Below are 22,493 nucleotides of genomic sequence, written 5' to 3'. Positions count from 1 at the left end.
AGCCATCAGTCCAAACCCTCAAGAGTAACTTTTATGGGTTCATATCTAGACTCAATCTTATTCCAGTAGTCTATATGCCAAGCCTACCTTTATATCAGAATTACTGTCTGACTACTGTGGCTTTGTGATAAACTTTGAAACTGGAAAATAGGTCTTCCAACTTTGCTCTAAAACAAAAGAGAATTGTTTTAGCTGTGCAGGGACCCTCAAAATTCCATATAAATTTGAGGATCAGCTTTCCCATTTCTTCTGTATTTTTCATTTGTTTTGGGGGTAGCACTGCACTGTAATAACATGAGCTCTTCCAGCCTAAGAAAACAGGCCATCTTACTTCTTTTCATCTTACTGAAATTCTTTTGCAGTGCTTTACAGTTCTCCCTGCACAAACTTAGCTCTGTTCATTACTGGAAATTTTACTCTTCTGGATGCTATTATAAACTGAACTATTTTCCTAATTTCCTTTTGCAATTTCTCACTATATAGAAACACAAATGTTATTTGTGTGGCCATTTTATACCCTTTAAGGTGGCTAGATTCATTAAGGTTGTCTAGGGAATTTAAAATTTTTAAATATTATTTGTTTAAAACCTCACATGACAAATTCTTTCTTGCTGCCTTTAAGGCTCCATTTTTTGGTTTTCAAAAATTAGCTCGCCCTGTTAAAGACTGCTGAACATCTTCGATTTGCAGATTCCTATCTGTTATTAGACAGGAAGACAGGAGCCTTTTTTTAAGCACCTGTCCCTGATGTCCTTGTAGACTCCACAATCCATTCAGCCCAGCAGAGGGTGTCCAAAGCTTGCCAAAGTTCCGTTCACTTTCTCATCCATATCCTCCTCAGTCTCATGCTGGTTCATTTGAAGGGTTTTATCTCTTATGTAACTGATTCTGTACCTACTTCTGATTTTGTACCTACTTAAATCTGTTGTTAAGATTCCTCTAGTGAAAATTTCCCATTAATTGCACCTTTCAGCTTTTATATTTATGTTTTGTTCCTTTTTATAACTTATTATTTATACTCTCAGAAATGAGTGCATCGTCATGTGCCTTCTAGGTAGTAAGTGTCCTGAGTGTACATGCATATGTGTATGTGTGCTTTGTCCCTTCTGGAATCAGGTACTTAGACTAGAACACAGGGACCTCAGACAGAGGTGAGGCAAGAGCTTCTACAATGATATCATGTCTTCCTATGGCTCTGCAGCCTTTTCTTGGTCCTTTATTCCATTAGTTGCTGCAAATGTTTCAATATTGGGAGAATTTTGGTAGTTTTTGCTTTTTTAAATTTTTTTTCTTTGGGCTGTCAAGAGCTTAGAGCTGCCCGATATGTCATTTACCTAAAATTTTAATTTTAAATGTAATTGCCATGGATACTAAAGATTTAGCTAATTTATAAGCCTATCAAATCTAGCTCTTTTTATGTTACATACCATTGGAGTGCGATGTTTCACTTTGGTCTGGATAACTCCATCTTTTTCAAATTGTATCATGTCATTAAGTGGGTCCCATGGTCGGGTACTAAATAAATAAAAAAAAAATTAAATAGCCACAGAACTTAAGTTTCTTTTTATTAGATTTCATGACGTGTTACAGTAAAACACTGTTCTAATTAGACTTTTTATGTCTAATCTACTGATTCTTAGCTTATTTGGAAGACTACTATCATAGAGTATGAAATTAATAAAATAACATCAAGTTTAAAATATCACACTATGAAGTCAGGTGTAATGTATATGTCTTTAATCTTGGCACTGTGCAGAGGCAGGTGGATTTCTGAGTTCAAAGTCAGCCTGGTCTAGATAGCAAATGCCAGGACAGTCAGAGCTATCTTAAAAAAATAATAATAAATAAAATAAAAGAAAAAGAAAAATTCACATTATGGGCTGAAGAGGTAGCTTAGCATTTAAGAGCACTTACTGCTCTTGTAGGGAACCTAAGTTTGGTTTCCAAAATCCACAAAGTGGCTCATAACCATCCACAATTCCAGTTCCAGGGAACGCTCTTCTTTCTATGCGTGTACATGGAACACATGAACTCATAAAAGCTCACACACAATAGACATAAAATTTAAAAGTCTGTAAAATTGTCTAGGTAGTGGAGGCACATGCCTTTAATCCCAGCACTCAGGAGGTAGAGGCACCAGATCTTTGAGTTCAAGGCCAGCCTGGTCTACAGAATGGGTTCCGTAACAGCCAGGGCTACACAGAGAAACCCTGTCTCAAAATAACCAAAACCAAACAGAACCAAAAGTCTGTAAAATAAAATTTCACACTACTTCATATGCTGATAATAGAAGAAATAAAGGCAATAAATTATGCTAATACATTTTTTTTAATGTAAATGCTTAAATTACTTACTCTGAAAACTTATAGTGCCATTCTCCTGTGAGTGGATCAAGTTCAAATAACTTACAAGCCCACTCTTCACCTTTCGTTTTCCGATCTCTGGCAGCTTGTCTTTGAGCTTCTTCCAAAACACATTTTTCTTGAGTAGCTTCTGTTTGGTCTTTGGCATTTATAGCTCTTGTTACTCGCTGCCAGAGTCTAATATATACATAAAAACAATATTTTAAAAAAGCAACCAGAAAATCAACTCCATACAGATTTTCATTTTTGTTGAGAGCAAACACTGCTCATGTGGATTTTGATAGTAAGCTCATGTGCTTACAAATGAGTCAAGAGACAAAAGCCAATGCCTCCAATAGGCAACAAGTACTAAGTGAAGGCTAATTTCTTTTTGGCAAGAGAAATCAATTACATGGGTTCCTAAAGAGTGAAAACTGCTGATGGAGGCTCACAGGAATATGGAGAAGGAAGTTTTTCAGTCCTCACATTTTTTATTAGCTCCTTAGATCCTTAAGGCCTCAGGATAGTCAGAGATCAGAGATCAGGGATGCATTAAATTCAGTCTCTCAGAATAGACTCAAGAATAGACTTAAGAATGGACTTCTTAAACATTTCCTATATTTGAATAAACCTAATGCTGTTGAGAACTACTGATTTAACAAAAAACGACATGAGAAAATGATTTTCTCTATGAGAATTTAACTTTTTATCATAAAATGAGTGTAATACCTGACCCTCCTCTATCTGCGAGGGAACGTGTCAAAACTGAACAGGGCTTTGAAATTCCTTACACAGATGAAAAGCTGGTAAAAGTTTCTTTTTCTAAGTCTTATTATCTCTTACTTAAAATATGTTGGCTGTACCTAGTAGAGGATGCCTATGATCCCACATTGGGAAGAAGAGGCAAGATTATTAATAATAATAGTTCATGGCTAATCTCAGGTAGATAGCAAATTCAAGGCCACTTTTCTCTGTATAAAACTCCATATTAAAAAATAAAAAATATTGAGTTGTATACACACATCAAAAATGGATGTATGTGTTGGCTGCATGTTTTTTTGGACAGGAGCATCATGTGGTTGTTACACCTAAAACAGGACTTTAAAAATTGACACATACACATTTTCTAATACTGATGGTCTAAATGTTATATAGGAAATAAAGTGCATGTAGACTTGAAGCATGGAAGAAGGACCACAGGAAGGACCCACAGGTACTAAGTGCAGTAAAGCAACATTTACACAGAACTCTGAGCAGAGACACACAAAGGCAATTTTATCTAAAAGTTTAAGTGTTCTATAAAGATTTTCATGACTTAATAACAGAAACTGTGGCAGGAACAATGGCATTGCCCAACTAATTTAAATCTTTTGGAAACCAGAACACCGAGGGACATTATTCTTGTTTCAGGGGACAGAACAGAGAGATTCTGTGAGCGTCACCTCACCTTTCCATTGTCCTGGGGCAGGTTACAAAGCAGCTGCCAGGGGGAAACTAAGAACTACTAACTGGTTCTATAATATCATGCAAACAGAAACTTAAAGCATGGGAGAACAGGAGAGGAAACAGAACATTTCAGCTTTGAGCTGCAGAGAAACAAGTGCTTTGTCAGCAGTTTTTCATATCACATACAGAAACACAGAATGTTTTCAGTCCCACAATGACAAACTTGCCTGTGGAGTTAACAGCACAGCAGACAGGGAATAGCGTGGCTACACTACTGTGCATTTTGAAATACACCTTAATTTTCACGCACTTAGTTAAAAAATGGTATACTTACTTCTCTGACTCGAAATCATCCTGTTCTTCAAATTTTACAGTGTGTCTTATTAATCTCCACTGTTTAATGTCAGGGGTTGGATTCCAGAAGATCTCAGAGTTATCAGTCTTTTTGTCATTAATGAAAACTTCACTATCCTATGTTTAAAGGAATTAAACATCAGTATAGTTATTTTTATTTAAAAGAGGATTACTCATGATAGTAACACACTAACAAATTCTTCCTGCCACTAAAATGTAACTAGTACATTTCTAAAAATCCAAAATCCTTTCCATTTGTATAAAAAGAGCAGTTTAAATATGTAATACCTAGCAATTAGAAAAGATGGCTGGCTGAATAGAGAGCTCATGAAATTGTCTAAGTTTTACTTAAGTAATTTCAACGTTACAAGCAAAGCCTCAAGTTCCATGTCTGGACTGCCACAGAAGAGCATGGTGTTGGTAGTACCTGAGACGCTGTGTGCGATATAGGAAATCAAACCTCCGAGAGTCTTTATTAGCAATCAAACTTAAAAACAATCTTGGACATTTTATGTTTTTAGAATAACTATCTGTCCAGATATGTGGTTCAAGCCTTTATTCCCAGCACCCAAGAGGCAGAGGCAGGCAGCTCTCTATGAGTTTGAGGCCAGCCAGGGTGCAAAATGAGACCCTGTCTCAAAATAAAGTGACAAAGATGGCACTATCATCATTCCAAATAATATTCAGATAGGAGGTCAATTAAAACATTTTGCAGGGACCAGAGAGATGGCTTTACAGTAAAGGCACTCATCACCAAGCCTGATGACCTATTCCTGAGACCCACATGATGAAAAGAGAGAACTGACACAACACGCCCACATACCTTAAAAAGCCATTTTGCAGAACCAGTATAGTTACTGCCTAAATTTAGCTTCATTTTTCATCCTTTTTCTTTTTTGCTTATTATAATGCAGAATATCATATACTAAGTGCAAGTGCATCCAAGAAATATACCATAGTCCATTTCAGTCACTTAACACTTTGTAAGAAATTATATAAATATGAATCTAGGTTGGCAGATAAGTCAATCAAAGCCTTTGCTTTTACATACCACTGCACTGTCCCATCCTCCGCCAAAAGAAAGACCGTCCTAACTGGAATTAGTGCAGTGCCGTGCAGTGGAGTCCCAGGTCTCAGTTCTTAGCCCACTGCTTGTGTTATGCTAACTATTCAGATGCTCTGTGCTTTAGTTTCCTCCCTTTTCAAATGGAGACATCTTATATATATATCATAAAGATGGCTCAGCTGTAAAGGTGCCACCAATTCTGATGATATGAGCTTGATTCCAGGAACCCTCACTGTAGAATGAGAGCACTGACTCCTGCAAGCTGTCGTCTGACTTCCACACATGTGTAATGGCACATATACATGTACATACACAAACACACACACATTAAATTAATGAAATAAAAAAATTAAAGGGTATCTATGTACCTACTTCACGAAGTCCGACTAAGTATTAAATGATAAATAAGAGACACATTCTTAATATTATACATAGTAAGTGCCACATAACTGATAGCTACTTCTGCTCACTTGAAAGTCTTAGAAACATAAAACAGTCTCATTAGACATAGTGCAATACCAAAACGCCTATTTGTAGAATGGAGTTCAGTTAATTAGTGTTACTCTTACAATATGATTATTCATTTTTCTCTATCAGATAAAGTCATTTTTATAATGTTAATATATAAAAATACTTACCCAATGGCCTTCCAGAGTAGCTAGGACTTCTTTTCCCAATTTAAGTTTCCCTGATATTTGATTAACATAATCACTACTCCCTAGAAATGGCTTTAAAAGAAATTGAGCATTTTAGTTTATCTTAAATATGTTATAGATAACCACACATCAAAAGAATTATATAGTTACCATGCTCTTGAAAGTAAAAACAGTGTAATCCTGACTCAAACTTAAGTTAGAGACTTTCAATAAAAATAAATTTTAATTGTGACTGTGGAAAATATAGCTAACAACATACTATGAAATCGAAATAATTCAGAAAGATCACAAAGGTATAAAGATACATGACCTATGAGGTTCAGAGTGCTGTTCCTGCCAAACCTCCAGGTCTGGAAACACATTATGAAAAACAACTCAGACAACTGATAAAATTTAAAAATTTTAAAACAGTCCTTCTAAAAAAAAAATAAAGGTAGAAGGAATATACTTTGGATTACTATATTGTCTTGCTAATGTGTTTCCTTAGAGACAAAATTTTTCATTCTTTGATGACTTAATGACATTAGTAATTGTTTAAGACCACTTTCATAATAATTTTCAAACTAGTATCAACACATACGTAAAGGCAGGCAAAGCAAAGGGCATTGCATCAATAATACTTAAATATTCCTTTTCATTAGAAAAGAGATTCTGGTCACAGAAATATCAACAGGGAAGTAATTAACAACAACTATTATTATAACAACAACTATTATTCATCTATTTTCATCTGAACACAATGTACTAAATGATAAAGGACACTGTGAAAAAGATTCAACATTCTCTTTTGCTGAAGCAGGCAGAATTTTCCAAAGATGGCTTCAACAGTACCTACGCATTTCCTCTCCAGCCCCCATCTACTTCTTCAATGAGATCTTGCCAGCCTCCTACTGAGGAATGCATAAATATCCCTCTTCCCCTGAGCTTGGGTGGGTGAATAACTCTTCAGAAGACAGTGGACATGTAAATTTGGCTTCAAAGACTAGTGGTGGAAGGCAACAAGTTCCCATCTTGCTACTAAGATACGTGTATTTGGAAAACCTTGTGCTATTGAGTAAGGCCTCCAGCTACTTTAAAGCTCCCATGCTTTCAAGAAACCAAGTCACATGAACTCAGTAGCTGGCTCTCTGATCACCTCCCTCTGGGGGTGGGGGCAGCCTTACCAGGTCACAGAAGAAGACAATGCAGACAGTCCTGATAAGACCTGATAGACTAGGGTCAGATGGAAGGGGAGAAGGACCTTATCAGTGGACTTGGAGAGGGACATGGGAGGACATGAGGGAAGGAGACTGGAATTGGGAGGGGATGAGGGAACAAGCTGGGGTACAAAGTGAATAAACTGTAATAAATTAAAAAATAAATTTTAAAAAAAGAGATAAAAGAAAAGAAAAGCCAAGTCACAAAAAAGGGCCACATGAACAGGTGCTCAGAGTAACAGCTGTGGCCTTTCAGGAGTCAGACTTCTAAGTGAGCCAGTCTTCAGTGGATCCAGGTCTCAATCGAGTCACTCATATTTTGCAAGATGTCCTGCTGCCCAACATTTTGTAAGAGACAAGCCATCTCCTATATGCCCTGTCCAAATTTCTGGGATATAAGTCTGATGAGGAGTAGCACATGAGCATTCGTAAGCATGTGAGTTCAAAGTAATTTTTTATACAGAAATAATAACTAGTATGAAATTGTGTTACTATATACAACTAGATTCCCAATTCCTATCAACCTTCTGAAATTTTGTAAAGCAATGTTTTAATTCACAGAGATACTTCAATCTTTTAAGGCTCATTTCCTCTACAGCACCAAGTTTTATCATTAAAATTAAAACAAATGGAATGGTGTTAATGTATCTCAAGTTGTACCAAGACAAAGAATGCCCAGAATGCATTTCTCTGACGTGATATAATTGTGTTTTTTTTTTATTTACTTCTTATTTCACAAATAAACTATATTTTTCTTCAGTATTTATAGTACAGCTTCCCCTTAATTAGGTAATGCCATTAAGGAAAAATGTTGTTTCAGGACTTCAAGACCATGTTCCCAGACCAAGTTCTCAGCACAAAGGAGATTTTTTTTTTTTTTGTCCCACAGAGACAGAGGGCAGACATAAGGAAAAAGAAGGGAGACAGAAAATAGAGGAAGAGGGAAAAGGGGAAGGGAACAACAGAGAGGGGAGAAAAGGGGCAAGAAAGAGGAGTAATGAGTATTTGTCCCAGAGTGAGACAAAAGATTGCCTCTGGATAGAGAGGAGACAGACATGGCCTGTAGAAAAATAGTGGCTTATAAAGGCAAAATGAGAACCCCTGTGTTTGGACGAGGTGTTTAATTTTAACTGGTCATGTTAATTAGATGATCCAAAGGGGGCTTTTGATTGCTGGAGTTCAATCCTTTGATGGCTGGACCTTTGTAGTCAGCCTCAGGAGGAGTAATTGGTTGAATAAGGGAACAGATCTTGGTGGCTACCTTTAGGAATGTAATATAACAGGTTTTAGCAAGGCAGAGGGAACAGGGGAGAGAGGCAAGGTGATCAAGGGGGCTAGTGTCCCTTCAAACCTTATTTACCAACCTTTAATTTAAATTCAAGTATTGCACTGTATCCAGTCTTTTGACAGGTAATATTGACGGTTCCACCAAGCTCCAGTGTCATTGTGCCATAAAGAATTCCTAAAGGCAGAACAATTACAGAAGCTTGAGGACAGAGATACTGAGGGAGAACAAGCAGGTTTTGTAACTTGGCAGTCTTTCGAGGAGAACCCTGTGATCTAAGGGCATTCTGGCCTCACTCCATAAAAACTGCAATACATACATAGAGTCTGTCTTAGAACATCAAAAAAGTGTATTCACATTCTTTCTAGTTGGCATTAGTATTTAAAGTACGGAGGTGGTCCAATGAGATGGCCTGTAAAAGCACTTCCCGCCAAATCTTATGATCTGAGATGGACTTCTGGGGCACACATGATAGAAGGAAAGATCCTACTCTCATAGGTCATCCACCTCCACATGTACATACTGAGTGAGTGAAATAAACTTGCAACAACAAATGTAACCTTCAAATCACTAACCACTGTGCTTTGTGCTACTTCATGGACATGCTTGGGAGGAAACTGGGCCCACTGTGCTGCTTCAAGCCCATTCTGCTGAAAACAAAACAAAAACAGTTCTTCTGCAAGGTACTATGGTCTTGTGTTTTGCACGTCTGTGCTTTTTTGTTGGCGATTTTGCTGTTGGAACTGATCCAGTGCAATGCTGAAGTGCTCTGGTGTAGTGCTGTGAAATACAAGGTTCTGCTGCACCTTACCGAGGAACATGTGCTAATGCTCCATTCACGGAGTTACCGTGTTAGCTGACAGTTTGGCGGGCTAGCAAAGAATCAATAACAAAATGAACCTCAAGTAAAATGTCTCTAAATACAAGCACACAGAATACAAGGTTATGTGCTCATTAGTTGATGGAAATACTGTCATAAGAGACTATAAATAATGTAACCTCATTACTTTCTCTAGAAACAATGATTCAATATGTACTAATTCTGTGTTTGTTTTCACTTTATAGGATATAATTACTACAAATAACAAAAACCAACTTCAGCTAAGCAAACAAACATAATCATGAAAATAAGTTCTGTGTTCAAAACACATTCTAAGTTAAAAAAAGTTGACCAAACTTGTAAGCATGTATGTTTTGTTGAATTGCACACTGAGGTGGTCTTTAGTAGGCAAACACACATGTTAATTTCTGAGAGAAAACAGACAATGAAATGTTGTTTCTCATATTTATTTGGCCAGTGAATGCCTATTTTATAACATAATTCATGAAACTTAGCAATATAGAAAACACATAGAAAATCGTTTTGTTTTTTTTTTTAAATTACAATTCCCTGTGCTTTAATCTCATTCCCCCCCACCCCCAAGCAATACCCTGCTATGGAAAAAAATTCTCATTGATAGTTGGACATTGATGTAATAAATTATATAAAATTTTTAAATGTTGATTATTTAAAATTGTAGGTATTTTATTTCACTACTATTTTAAGAACTATGTACAGAGCTCTGAGCATTATCTAGCTTTTTTACCAATATTAGCTAGGTGATGCAGAACACATCAATGACCTCAGCAGTAGGGAGGCTGAGGCAGGAGAATCCTGAGTTCAAGGGCAGCCTGAGCTACACAGTAAGGAAATAACTCAAAGAAACCAAATCTCAACTTAAGAAAATAAATTGTAAAATGAGTGAAGAAAAAATTTAAAGGACTTGAAACATTGAAAAACAAGAGATTAAACCTTATAGAGAGTATTAGTGAAAAGTAAATAACATAAATTTCAAGGATTCCAAAACAGATAATTTCACTGAATTTCAAAACTTTCACAGGAGATAAAGGCAAGGAAATTCCATTATTATAAATCTGTCTCTTTAGGAATGAATCACAAAAAGGTATGGCAGTTATGTGTGAATTACTTTACCATAGAAACAGTAAGCAAACAGCAACACTTTCATGCAACTGTAAGCCAAGGTTTTCTAACAAACAGTTCTGAGTTTATCTCAAACATAACAAATTCCAGCCACTTACATTTACTTACAAAGAAGTTTTCAGAAACACGAGATATAAGTATGGAAAATATTTACCTTTACAGTGAGCATATGGCATTGTCATTACATAATCTTCACCTCTATTCAGGAAGGTTAACCGTGCTTCTCCCTCTAGTATTGCAGATAATGAGTTTCCTAGAAGAAAAAGTTATTATTAAATTTCACAAAAATGAATCCAACCGATTCAAAACAAAGTATATTTGGGACATCCTACTACATTCCTGCAGTAGAAATATTCAAAACATCTCAATTTTAATACATGTGCCAAAACATGTGCTCAGCACCTTATAACTAAAACATTACTTGAATTAGATTCAAAATCTTGAGGGTTAGTTTGTTTGTTAGAGTTTCTCTGTGTAGCCTTGCCTGACCTTGAACTCAGAGATCTGCCTGCTTCTCCTCTGCTGGGATTAAACGCATGTAGCATAACCATCCAGCTAAAATAAGTATTTTAAAAGGTATACTTAGGTATTTTTTTTTAGGAAAGTCAAATGAAAATCCCATTATGTACAATATACTGTTGCATTGCACAGTTTAGTTTGTCTCTTCTGAATCAAAACACTTCTAAGTCACACATGGGTAAGTGTGAAGTTTTAAATATAATTGATTCAGTAATTATATAAATGCTTAAAAATACACAAAATCAAAGTGATAAAATGCCACAGTGATTTCTTCTAGCTTGTCTCTTATGTTTTTCCTTTTCTTAACATCTGCATCTTTGATGAGGTATAATTACCATTCAATGGACAGCCTATTTTAAGCATTAAGTGTGATAGTATGAGGTACTGCAGAGAGTCATAATTACACTGCTGAACCGGCTTGCTAGCACAACCTGTATCAGCCCTTGGGAGGTGGACACAGCAGGGCTGGGGCTTCAGCATCAGCTTGAACCACACAGAAAGTTCTTAAATGACTATCTCAAATGACTAAGGGTTGGGAATGTAGTTCAGTAGTGCTGCACTTACCTACCATGCCCAAGGCTAGGGTTTGATCCCCTGATCACTTATCACTAATCTATCTATCTGCTTCTGTGTCCTACCCTACCCATCTACCTAACCTATCTAAACTATTATCCTAAAAGATTCCCATTATTCCAGTGGGAACACTGATCTGTTTCCTATCAGTGTATTTTTACCAATTCTTGCAATCACTATAGAATATATAATTTATATTTGGCTTATTTTACCTAGCACATATGTTTTAGATTTGTCTATCTTATTGCATCAAACATTCATTTTTTTAAATCAGTATTTTTTAATAATCAGTATTCCATAGCTACAAAAGGTCTTTAGGAGTTGATGCTGGATTCTGTTTATCAGTCTTGAACTATTAGGAATCATGCTGTGAACATTTATATTAAAGTCTGCAAACATTTGTGCAAAACCATGACATCCCCCTGGCCCTCAAACCACTCCAGCCTCTGGTAGCTACCATTCTACTATCTCTAGATCAATTTTTCTAGATTCCAACATGAGGGAGGCCACATGATATCTGTCTAACTTCCTTCTAAGTTTTACATAATCTCCTCAGATGCTTTTACTCAAAGAAAATCATGAGGACTTTTTTTTTTTTTTTTAAAGTGCCCTTGGGAAGTCTGGATTCTTTCAAATTATAAAAAGCCAGTCCTGGCGCATATGAGTTGTATTAATACATAATCGGAAGAAAGCAAAGTACAGAAGCAATACCAGGATATAAACCATGAACCTGGTGCTCAGTAAGACATGTCTACAGAGTAGAACAAATTTAGATTTCTGACCCTTATGTTTTTTCCCCTCAGATTTAAAATCCCTTAGTTAAATCTAATTCTCCGAGTTTTTAAATATCTTTAAAATTAGAAAGCTAAACAATAGCATTTAAATAAATAGTTTTGACTATGTTTTCTTTGAACTGTCAAAGGCACTGTATTAAGGTTTGCTACTAAAGTCCTTTCTTGTACTGACAAATATTTTTAATAGTAAGTTATTTGGCTCTGGGTTAAATACCACTACTGAATGATCCAGGACCACAGTGACTTTTTCTACTCAAAGCAAAGGATAAACTCCCTCAGGTACATTGAAATAAAATAAAGCAAGACAAATGGATGAAGATAAGGGCAAAGCAACCCACCATGCATGAGAGATATGGTAAGCACTCATTGTGTGCTTTTACAAGTATGTGATGAAGTTAGCTAAAGTGTGCCTTACTTCTAAATGTCCAGCAACTAAAAAGGAGCCACAATTCAAGATGATGCTTAAATGACATGAATTCCTTGCCAACAATGACAAATAAAATTAATTTATTTACAAATAAAAACTTACCAGAAAACACGACATTATGGAAAAGCACAGTTTAGGATAAGGGAAAACTCACCATAAAACTTGGACTTAGCCAGGATGCTACCACTAAGGCAAAATCCATCTTTCCGGTTACTAACATAAAAGGCAGATATTGGTGGGTGATGGGACACCTATTGAACACAGAAAAAAACATGACATTTAACAGTGCAAGCATACTACCATGCTAGTATCAGAAGTTCAACTCTAAGCATGACTAAGAAGGAACTGTTGGTAAGCAACAGAATGAATGTTAATCATTACAATAATCAGATTTCTTTCTCCAAGGAAATCCACTTCCTGGCATTTACACCACAAGGCAGGGTGGAAATGGTAATATACCATTTCTAACTTGAGCTTATGATATGGCTTTCATGGGGGAGGATTTCAGGACTTTCCTCCTCCCACATACACACTTGCAGAAAGGTCTGAGTAACCACTATTTGTACTGTTTAAAACTGTATGGAAGCACCACATGCTGAGGAACTAAATTCTCTTCTCAACAGCATGAGCTAGATGATCACAGAAAACAATTGTCCACCCTAATCAAATGTAAGAATAGTTACACACTGGATGACATCCTGACTGCAGCCACACAAGACAGCCAAACCTGATGGACTGTGACATCAATGCTCTGTAGTGTGGGATTTGGTAGTGTTCAGTACTCGAATGCTCAATGCTTATCAAACCTTCCCTAACAAGAAGCTAAACAACAGTGATTTTTACCAAGTTAGCATTTCTCACAAAAATGTCCCAGTGCCTTCAGGATCCTTTGAATAACATGCATTTCTCATACCTGTTCAGCAATATAGAAAGTTTTGCTGTTTGTTCTGGGATGAGTCCATAAACAACGGAAAGTCTCACCAAGTATAGGATTATATGGTTTCTTCAGTCCCTGGTTTAAAAAATACATAACTTTAAAATCACAGGTTCAAAGTTAAACTGTCCAAAAGAGCACCTCATAAAGTTTCACAGTAAATGAAATTTATATGAATTTAAAATATACCTCCAATCAAGATACTGTCTAAACGCAAAATTTGTAATTCCATGGTAACTGCTAATAAAAAACAAAAGATTATATATAAAAACTTAAAAAAAAAAAGAGAGAAATCAAGAATATATGGAGATGAAAGAGGCAATGGGGGTGAAAATGACCAAAATATACTATAAGATTACACTTGTGTGAAAAATCTCAGAGTAATAAATAAAAATTTAAAACTAAGAAAGCAACTTTATGAGATGCAGGACAGTCTTGTAAGATGTTGCCTCAAGAGAGCAATGGTTGCTTTAGGAAAAAACAAGACAAACCAAAACAACAACAAAACCAAAAAGTGACTGCCCCAGCAGCACTATCTAGTCATCTGCTGGAGGCTGAGTCTGGTCGGTATTTTGGTTACTGCAAAATAGTGCTGCAATGAACATAAAGATATAAGTATCTTTTGAATATTTACTGGGTATTTACACAGTATTAGAAATGCCAGATAAAACAGTATTTGTATGTCAACATCTCCATCTTTTAGATCTTTTGAGATAGGCCTAAAATTTGAGTGGTGTGTTCAGGTTCACACATATAGTTCACAATACTCTTAGAAATAAAAACTAAATTTTCTAATTTCTGTTTTGAAGCTCTTTCCATTCTATCGTGTATTAGTTCTCACTTACTTGACCAGCACAATGCAAATGTACAGACTGTCCTAACTGAAGGAATATAAAATCTTCTTCATTATTACCACTCTTCTCTGTGGATACAGTGACTATTACATCAGTAGGTTAGTGGTGGCATTTTTGCTGGTGGTACCTATCCTTGATCACCTTCCCAGATTAAAGCATTTTATTCAATTCTCATAATCTTTTCTTAGCAGAGCCACTGTTCCTTCAAACCTATCTCTCCTTCTTGCTTTCTGACTGTAGTCCTTGCTAGAGAAAATAGAGAAACGAGAACACAGGAAGGCTCCTCTAGCTATAACTATCACATTAATGCTTTTCCTCTTATGGATTTACTTATGTAACACTTACCAGTCTATTCTAATGATTAAGAAAATGAATGATCACAAACATAAATTGCACTAAGATGCTTTTGAGAGTTCAGTTAGCTTTCCTGTGTGCTTTAACAGCAGCACAGAGGGTCAGTGAGAGGCTACAGCAGGGAAAGGCGCTTTACTCCCAACTGTGTTAACTGGATTGATCCCCAAGATTTGCATGATGTAAAGACAGAACTGAGCTCCACATGTGCACCATGGCACCCACATACCCACACAAATACATAAACATAAATTCCCCTAAAAGAGGGTAGAAGAAGCAAAATATAAGCCTTACCTTTGGCTTCTTATAGAATCCTGACAAATACCACTTCACGACTTTCTTCAAACGGAAATATGGATTTTCTTCAAGAGCAGCTCTAAAAAACAAAATGGTAAATATAATCATTTTAAGCAATCACAAATTCTTTCATACCTTCTATGACTTACAGCTGGAAACTTAATTTATATTCAAGTGAACAGTAAAAGAATCATCTAAATTTGCTTCTAGAATACTTTTCCTTGTTGCTGCAGAGTTAGCTCAGAGACTAAAACTGCTCACTCCTCTAGTAGGGGACAGAGGTCCATTCCTAGCACCCTTGTCCAATGGCTCACAACTGCCTGTAACTCTAAGAGATCCAATGCCCTCTTCTGGCCTCTACAGACACCTGTATTCATGTGACATACCCCTGGCTATAACAGGTATACACACAATTGAAAAAAAACTAATAAAAAATAAATCTTTAAAGAATCAATTTTTTGAAAAAAAAAAAAATCTGGTTAGCTTATTACATTTTTTTCTGATTCTTTGATGTACTACCCAGGACACTAATGAAAATGTTTTTGAAAATTCCAAACCAAAGTTTCCAAAATGGGGTGCTGTAGAACCCAAGATTAACTAGGAGTCTGTGATTAACTGTGATTAAAAAATTAACACTCTGCTTTTCGAAAGAGCTAGAGATGTAATCTCTTAGCTTCTTCTTCAGGCCATCTGCTGCCATGCCTCCCGAGATTATGGGTTTTCTCAGGAACCATAAACAAACAAACAAACAAAAAACCTTTAAAAAACCCAAAAGAATAACAAAAAAACCCAAAACAAAAAACTTTTTTCTTCCATAAAAAAAAAAAAAACAAAACTCCAAGTAAACAAATACAGATTTTTTGAGACTTATGCATTGTGTTGTGCCTTGAAAACCAGTCAACAGTTTGATTAAACGTCTATGGTCAATGAAAGATTATGGATCGATCACTGGTCACTGGTTACATCTACTCTAAACAGTATTAAGAGATTAATGGTATTCAGAGGAAAGACCAGTAGGCTAGTGTTAGCCTTTAAGAAATTGGGAAGAGCCATGACTCAGCTTACCTCTCTCCCAGACTATTTGACTATTGTTGTGAATGTTCAAAGTGATGTTCACTGACAAATTGTTTTTATTTTTGTGTGTAATGTAGCTATATATTAGGTCCTTATTTATAAAAAGGCATTCTCTTTCACAAGTGTATGTAAGAGTGGAATCTGATTTTTGAAGATATGTTCAAGGTGACAGAAGCTAGATTTAGGTTTACTGACAATTGAAAATGTTGAGTTTTTCTTTGTTAACAACCCACTAATTGTTCTCTTCCTATTTTAAAAATTCTTCTTAAGAACCTTTATTTAAAACCTTACATTTACACAGTTCAAGAGCCAAAGCAATAAAGAAGTCTATTTATCAGCAGCATATGCAACTGAAGTGTACACTGCATCAACCTGATTTCATCACATTAAATCTACTTACTCTTATGGATAGTTTTGTGGAGGTTTAAATGAGAAATGTTCCCTGTAGACTCAGGCATTTGAATACTTGGTCCCTAGTTGGTGGGTACCGCTTGGGGAAGATTAGGAAGTGTATCTTTGCTGGAGGAACTATGTCACTGGGGGCAGGCTCTGAAGAGCACACAGCTCGCCCTACACTTCCTTGCTCTGTTCTCCATTTGTTCCTGAGATGTAATGTTCCCCACTCCTGCTGCAATGCCTGCTCCATGCTGGCATGCCAGCCCTCCTCCTGTGTCCTAAGTGCTGAGCCATCTCTCCCTCCCCTGTTTATTATTTTAAGGTACAACCTCCCCAATGGTGAAAACTGCATGTATTAGAAATTTACCATATGAATTATAGGTGCCTGCTTTCCGTTCCAAGAAGTACTTTCCCAGACAGAGGAGGTAAAGAACTACAGAGCACACAAGTGTAAAAGCTCTTCACCAATGGCATATATGGTCAACACTATCTTGCTACAGCTTTTTCTTGTTTCCAGGAGACTCACATTTAAGAACTGTTTCTGTTACACCTTTCCTACCTCTTTTTCTACATGTTATTGGATATCTTCACTCTATTTCAAAGAGATAGCTTGCTAGTTAGTTATTTTATTGGGGACAGGGAGATGAATCAGTCTTTCTATATAGACCTGACGGGCCTCAGACTCACAGCAACTCTCCTAGCCTCTTGAATGCTAAGATAACAAATGTGCACTACCATGTCTGGCAATAAGAGTTCTTTTTATTTTAGGAGAATTAATACTTTTAATCTACTACATGATATACAAAGTTTTCTTGTAACACACCAATCATCTCATGATTCAGCTGATGATTCTTTTAATGTTTACTATTGTAATAACTATAACAGAATACAGAGACTAAAACAAATATTAATGCAGATACTTAAATCCATATCACTAGACCAAAACTTAATAGCACAGACAATGGTGCCACAAGACTCACAGCTGTGGCAGCAAAAGGCTGAGCACAAAATTGCTTTTCCCCAGAGGATGACCACAGGCTTCACTCTTCCTCAGATGTTACCTACCTGCTTTTTTGAGACAGGGTCTTTCACTGGCTTCACTGAGCCCCAGAAATCCACCTTTTCCCACCTCCCCACTGCTGAGATTACAAGTGCATGCCACCATGCCTGGTTTCTGTTACATTCTCAAGACATTCTCACAGCATTCAGGGATTTTCTTTTTTTTTTTTTTTTCAATGCAGTTTATTCAGGAACCTTGAACAATCATCTGACCCTGGGGAAAGCCAGCCCACAGCTTAAATAGCCTCTGGGTAGCCAACCCCAGCGTGCCACGTGGGCAATGCAGATAGGTCCACATACATGGAAGCAAGCCAGATCCTCAGCCTTAGCCAAATGTGGAATTGTTCGTGACAGAGAGCACTCACCATCGGGAAGGTGGAAGGCGGAAACCAGCTCCATCTTTAAGGCATAGCATTCCGCAGCTCTCTACAGTTCCCCCTTTTTGTTTTAGACGCATCAGGCAAGAGTAGAGGTCTGATCTCTGATATTAGAAATAAATTGGGACTTTGTACTGATGTTCATTTAGGTGTCATCCACCCAAAGAGCATCAGACCCGACCGATACCTTTTTCTCAGAGGCGGGACCTGGGGCATCAACCCGCATGCAATCAGACATGCTCTTCTCTGGGTCCAAAGCGGCTGACCCTGAGTGCAGTGCTTAGCCTCGCATCCTGAGCTCAACTAAAAGGAAGCTTGATGGTGTTCAATCAGAGGATTGACCTCGTGCAGGAGCAAATTGATACCCTATGGCAAATCGCTCAACTTGGCTGACAATGAAAACATGCTGGACTTTGAGTCACTAGCATACAACATGAGAATTTTCCCTGTGCTGCAAATCTGTCTAAACAATTGTCTAGCTATATTTTAGGTAATTGGACTGGAGAATTCGATACTACAATGGAGCAGCTGAGAGTGGCCATTGTCACAGTAAATTCTACCAGAGTGGATGCAGGACTAGCCACAGGATTATCACCATGGATTGCTGCAGCCATGAATCATCTGAAGGAATGGGCGGGCATGGGAGTGTTAGCAGGCCTTCTGGTGTTGGTCTCCTTGGTTTGCCTGTGGTATATATGCAAGATTAGAGTCTCACAACAGCGTAATGCAGCCATGACCATTCAGGCCTTTACAGCCATTGAAGCAGGACAGTCTCCCCAAGCATGGTTGGCTACCATAAAAAGCTAAAATGTTACGCTCGGGATTTTCTATTTATAGATGCATCTACTTACTCAGACAGGAAATCTGCATGGTAGTAGTAATCTGAAAGTTTATCCAGGAAAGAACGGGGCTCCAAGATAAATGTAGGAAGAACCACCCTGGACAGATCCATGCCGGGACGAACTTGCTTGAGCAGAGTCCAGATAAGGCTTTTATTTTCTTCAGACACAGTTTCCGTTTGAGAAGCCTCACCTGCCTTTAACAATCAACAAAGCACTGACCTATTACATTTATCTTAGATACAGACACACAGGCAAGACAGTGAGTGATAAAGCCTGACTCTGCAGGACTACTCCAAGCATTATGGAAATGTGCAAACAACCATTTAGGTAATAAGGTCTAGGCTATAAAAGTAAAAGAGCTTCAAGAAATATCTAACAACGCATATAAAAGAACCAAATTCTATTATTTTTATTTGTTCAATTAAAAAAAAATCTTTTTGAGGCAAGGTCTTGCTACGTATCCCAGGATGTTCTGAAATTTGCACACTTGGGGGGTGGGGGGGGACAAGATGGTGGTGCCAGGAGAACACTGCCTCTGAGTAGCAGGACAACATTTTCCGTTCAGCGACCAAAGGACTGAACTCTGGGTTCTAAAACAACAGCGATTGTGTTTCCCAGGTGAGAGGAAACCCCCACGGCATGGGAATCAGTCAGGTCCACTCTCAGGTCACCCAGCCAGAATCCGGATTTTGCACAGGCACTAGGTCGCCAGACCAGAGCCACACGCCTGCGTGTCCTTATCACCTTCCCAGGCTTATCGGTGGGCACAAAAAACACCAGAGACTGGGAGTCCCGGTCGTGAGAAAACCCCACAGGGAAGGAAGGAAACGGTACTGACTTGGGTCACCTAGTCTTTCCTGGAAAGTCTCGCAGACCTGCGGGTACGAGCCGCCATCACTGAATGGGGCTCCAGCAGCGGGCACAGACAGTTGCTGCATGCCCAGCTCTCCTGCACAGACAGAGCTGTACGCCCTAGGGCAACAGAGACTGGGAGTCACTGTCCAGAGAAATACTCACAGGGAACGAAGCAAAGGGGACAGACTTAGGCCACCCAGTATATCCCTGGAAAAGGCCCCACAGAGCAGCCCAACCCAGGGACCTGCTGTGCACCAGATAGCCTGCTGTTACCAGGAGAGCAGTACCCATCCGCCACAGATTACAGATTGGGTACTGGGGCACAAAGCCCCAACCTCAGACCTACAAAAGCCCAGAATCCCTGAGATAAATCTCCAGATACTACTCCAAGGGTAGTATCTGTTATCCCTACCAGTTATCCCTAACAAAACTGACCAAACCACAGGACACACAGGTTATAGCAACAGATCGCTAAATTTACAGCAAGAAACCCAGAAGCAGGGCAGCTATCTCCAGGACTTCTCCGGGTTAGAGGAGAGCCCTTTCGACGAACAAGGACCACAGTTACCACTCAGTCTCTAGGCCTGAGGTGAGCAGCGGCAACTCCTGAAAAACAACAGCCATCCAGTGACTATACCCAAAAAGCTGAATTCTCTCTACCACAGGATTCCAGAAACCACCAGAAACTAACACCCAACACCTAAGATAGTCCAATGGGTAGAGGCCAGCGTAAAAGATCAACCAACAAAAGACAGAGCAATATAGCATCTCCAGAACCTAGTTATCCAGGGGCAAGTAGTGTTGGACAACCCAGCATAATTGAAATTCGAGAAGATGACCTAACATCTATGCTCATGAAGAGGATAATAGAGGAAACTAATAAAATGCATAAAGACCTAGAGGAAGATAAACTCAGTTTATGGCCATCTGTAAAGAAATAGAGGAAGACAAAAACAAACAGATTATGGCCTTTAGAGAGGAAATGCTTAAATCACTGAATGAAATAAAAAAAAAAAAAACATAGGATTGCTCAAACAAACAGCTGAAGGAATTGATAGAAAAACAGGAAAATACAGTCAGACAGGTGAAGGAAATCAACAAAATGGCTCAAGATCTAAAGATAGAATTGGAAAAATTAAAGAAAACACAAATGGAGGAAATTGCAGAGAGAAAGAACTTAGGGAAGAAAACAGAAACTACAGAGGTTAGCATAACCAATAGACTACAAGAGATGGAAGAAAGAATCTCAGGTGTGGAAGATACAATGGAAGAAATTGATGTATCTGTCAAAGAAAATGTTAAATCCAAAAAATTCTTGACACAGACCGTCCAAGAAATCCAAGACAATATGAAAAGACAAAAACTAAGAATAATAGGAGTAGAGGAAAAAGAAGACTCCCTTCTCCAAGGCCCAGAAAATATTTTCAACAAAATCATTGAAGAAAATTTCCCCAAGTTAAAGGAGAGGCCAATAAGAATACATGAGGCCTACAGTACACCCAACAAATTTGACCAGAAAAGAAAATCCTCCCACCACATAATAATCAGAACAGTAAGTATACAGCACAAAGAAGAAATACTAAAAGCTGCAAGGGAAAAAGACCAAGTAACATATAATGGCAAACCCATTAGAATCACACCTGACTTTTCAACAGAGACTATGAAAGCCAGAAGGGCCTAGACGGATATCATGCAGACCCTAAGAGAACAGAGATGTCAGCCCAGGCTACTATACCCAGAAAAACTCTCAGTCCTCATAGATGGAGAAAACAAGATACTCAATGACAAAAACAAATTTCAACAATACCTACACACAAATCCAGCATTACAGAAGACACTGGAAGGGAAAATACAACCCAAGAAAACTAACTAATTTCAAGAAAACACAGGAAATAATTAACCTCACTACAGTAAAACAAAAAGCAACCAAACACACAACCTTATGACCACAGCCAACATCAAAATCAAAGGATCTAACAGCCACTGGCCATTAATCTCTCTCAATATCAATAGACTCAATTCTCCAATAAAAAGACACAGACTAACAGAATGGATTTGTAAACAAAACCCAGCAATCTGTTGCAAACAAGAAACACACCTAAGTCACAAAGATAGACATTACCTGAGGGTAAAGGGTTGGAAAACGGCTTTCCAAGTAAATGGACCCAAGAAGCAAGCAGGAGTAGCCATTCTAATATTTGATAAAATAGACTTTCAATCAAAATTAACAAAAAGAGATGGGGAAGGACACTTCATACTCATCAAGGGAAAACTCCACCAGGAAGACATCACAATTCTGAACATCTATGCCCCAAATAAAAAGGCACCCACATTTGTAAAAGAAACATTGATAAAACTTAAACCACATATAGATCCCCACACATTAATAGTGGGAGACTTCAACATCCCACTCTCAACAAAGGACAGGTCAACAAAACAGAAATTAAACAAAGAAACAATGTCTCTAACAGAGGTCATGAATCAAATGGACCTAACAGACATTTACAGAACCTTACACCCAAACACAAAAGAATTTACCTTCTTCTCAGCACCTCATGGAACCTTCACTAAAATAGACCATATAGTTGGTCACAAAGTGAGCCTCAACAGATACAAGAAGTCTGAAATAATCCCTTGTATCTTGTTGGATCACCATGGACTAAAGCTGGACCTCAACAACAACAGAAATAGCAAAAAGCCTACACACACATGGAAACTGAACAACTTGCTATTAAATGACAGCTGGGTCAGGGAAGAAATAAAGAAAGAAATCAAAGTATTCCTAGAATTCAATGAAAATGAAGGCACAACATAC

The 22,493-nt window shown here is 37.8% G+C and overlaps 1 protein-coding gene across 6 annotated transcripts in view; it reads right to left on the bottom strand.

The window, feature by feature from the left end:
- Window positions 1–22,493, bottom strand: part of Osbpl8 (oxysterol binding protein like 8) — a 141,584-nt gene that overhangs the window by 10,922 nt on the left and 108,169 nt on the right. For all 6 annotated transcript variants that reach the window (XM_060378039.1, XM_060378040.1, XM_060378038.1 and 3 more), the window contains 10 exons: window positions 18,833–19,017; window positions 15,073–15,154; window positions 13,553–13,651; window positions 12,794–12,890; window positions 10,481–10,579; window positions 8,425–8,522; window positions 5,847–5,936; window positions 4,123–4,259; window positions 2,355–2,540; window positions 1,428–1,515 (listed from right to left, as the gene is read on the bottom strand). In XM_060378039.1, coding sequence (XP_060234022.1) covers window positions 1,428–1,515; window positions 2,355–2,540; window positions 4,123–4,259; window positions 5,847–5,936; window positions 8,425–8,522; window positions 10,481–10,579; window positions 12,794–12,890; window positions 13,553–13,651; window positions 15,073–15,154; window positions 18,833–19,017 — 1,161 coding nt within the window. The remainder of the gene's footprint in view (window positions 1–1,427; window positions 1,516–2,354; window positions 2,541–4,122; window positions 4,260–5,846; window positions 5,937–8,424; window positions 8,523–10,480; window positions 10,580–12,793; window positions 12,891–13,552; window positions 13,652–15,072; window positions 15,155–18,832; window positions 19,018–22,493) is intronic.

Source organism: Meriones unguiculatus, chromosome 2, assembly GCF_030254825.1.
Source record: "Meriones unguiculatus strain TT.TT164.6M chromosome 2, Bangor_MerUng_6.1, whole genome shotgun sequence".
NCBI lineage: Eukaryota > Metazoa > Chordata > Mammalia > Rodentia > Muridae > Meriones > Meriones unguiculatus.
This window is presented reverse-complemented; position numbering and strand designations above follow the sequence as displayed.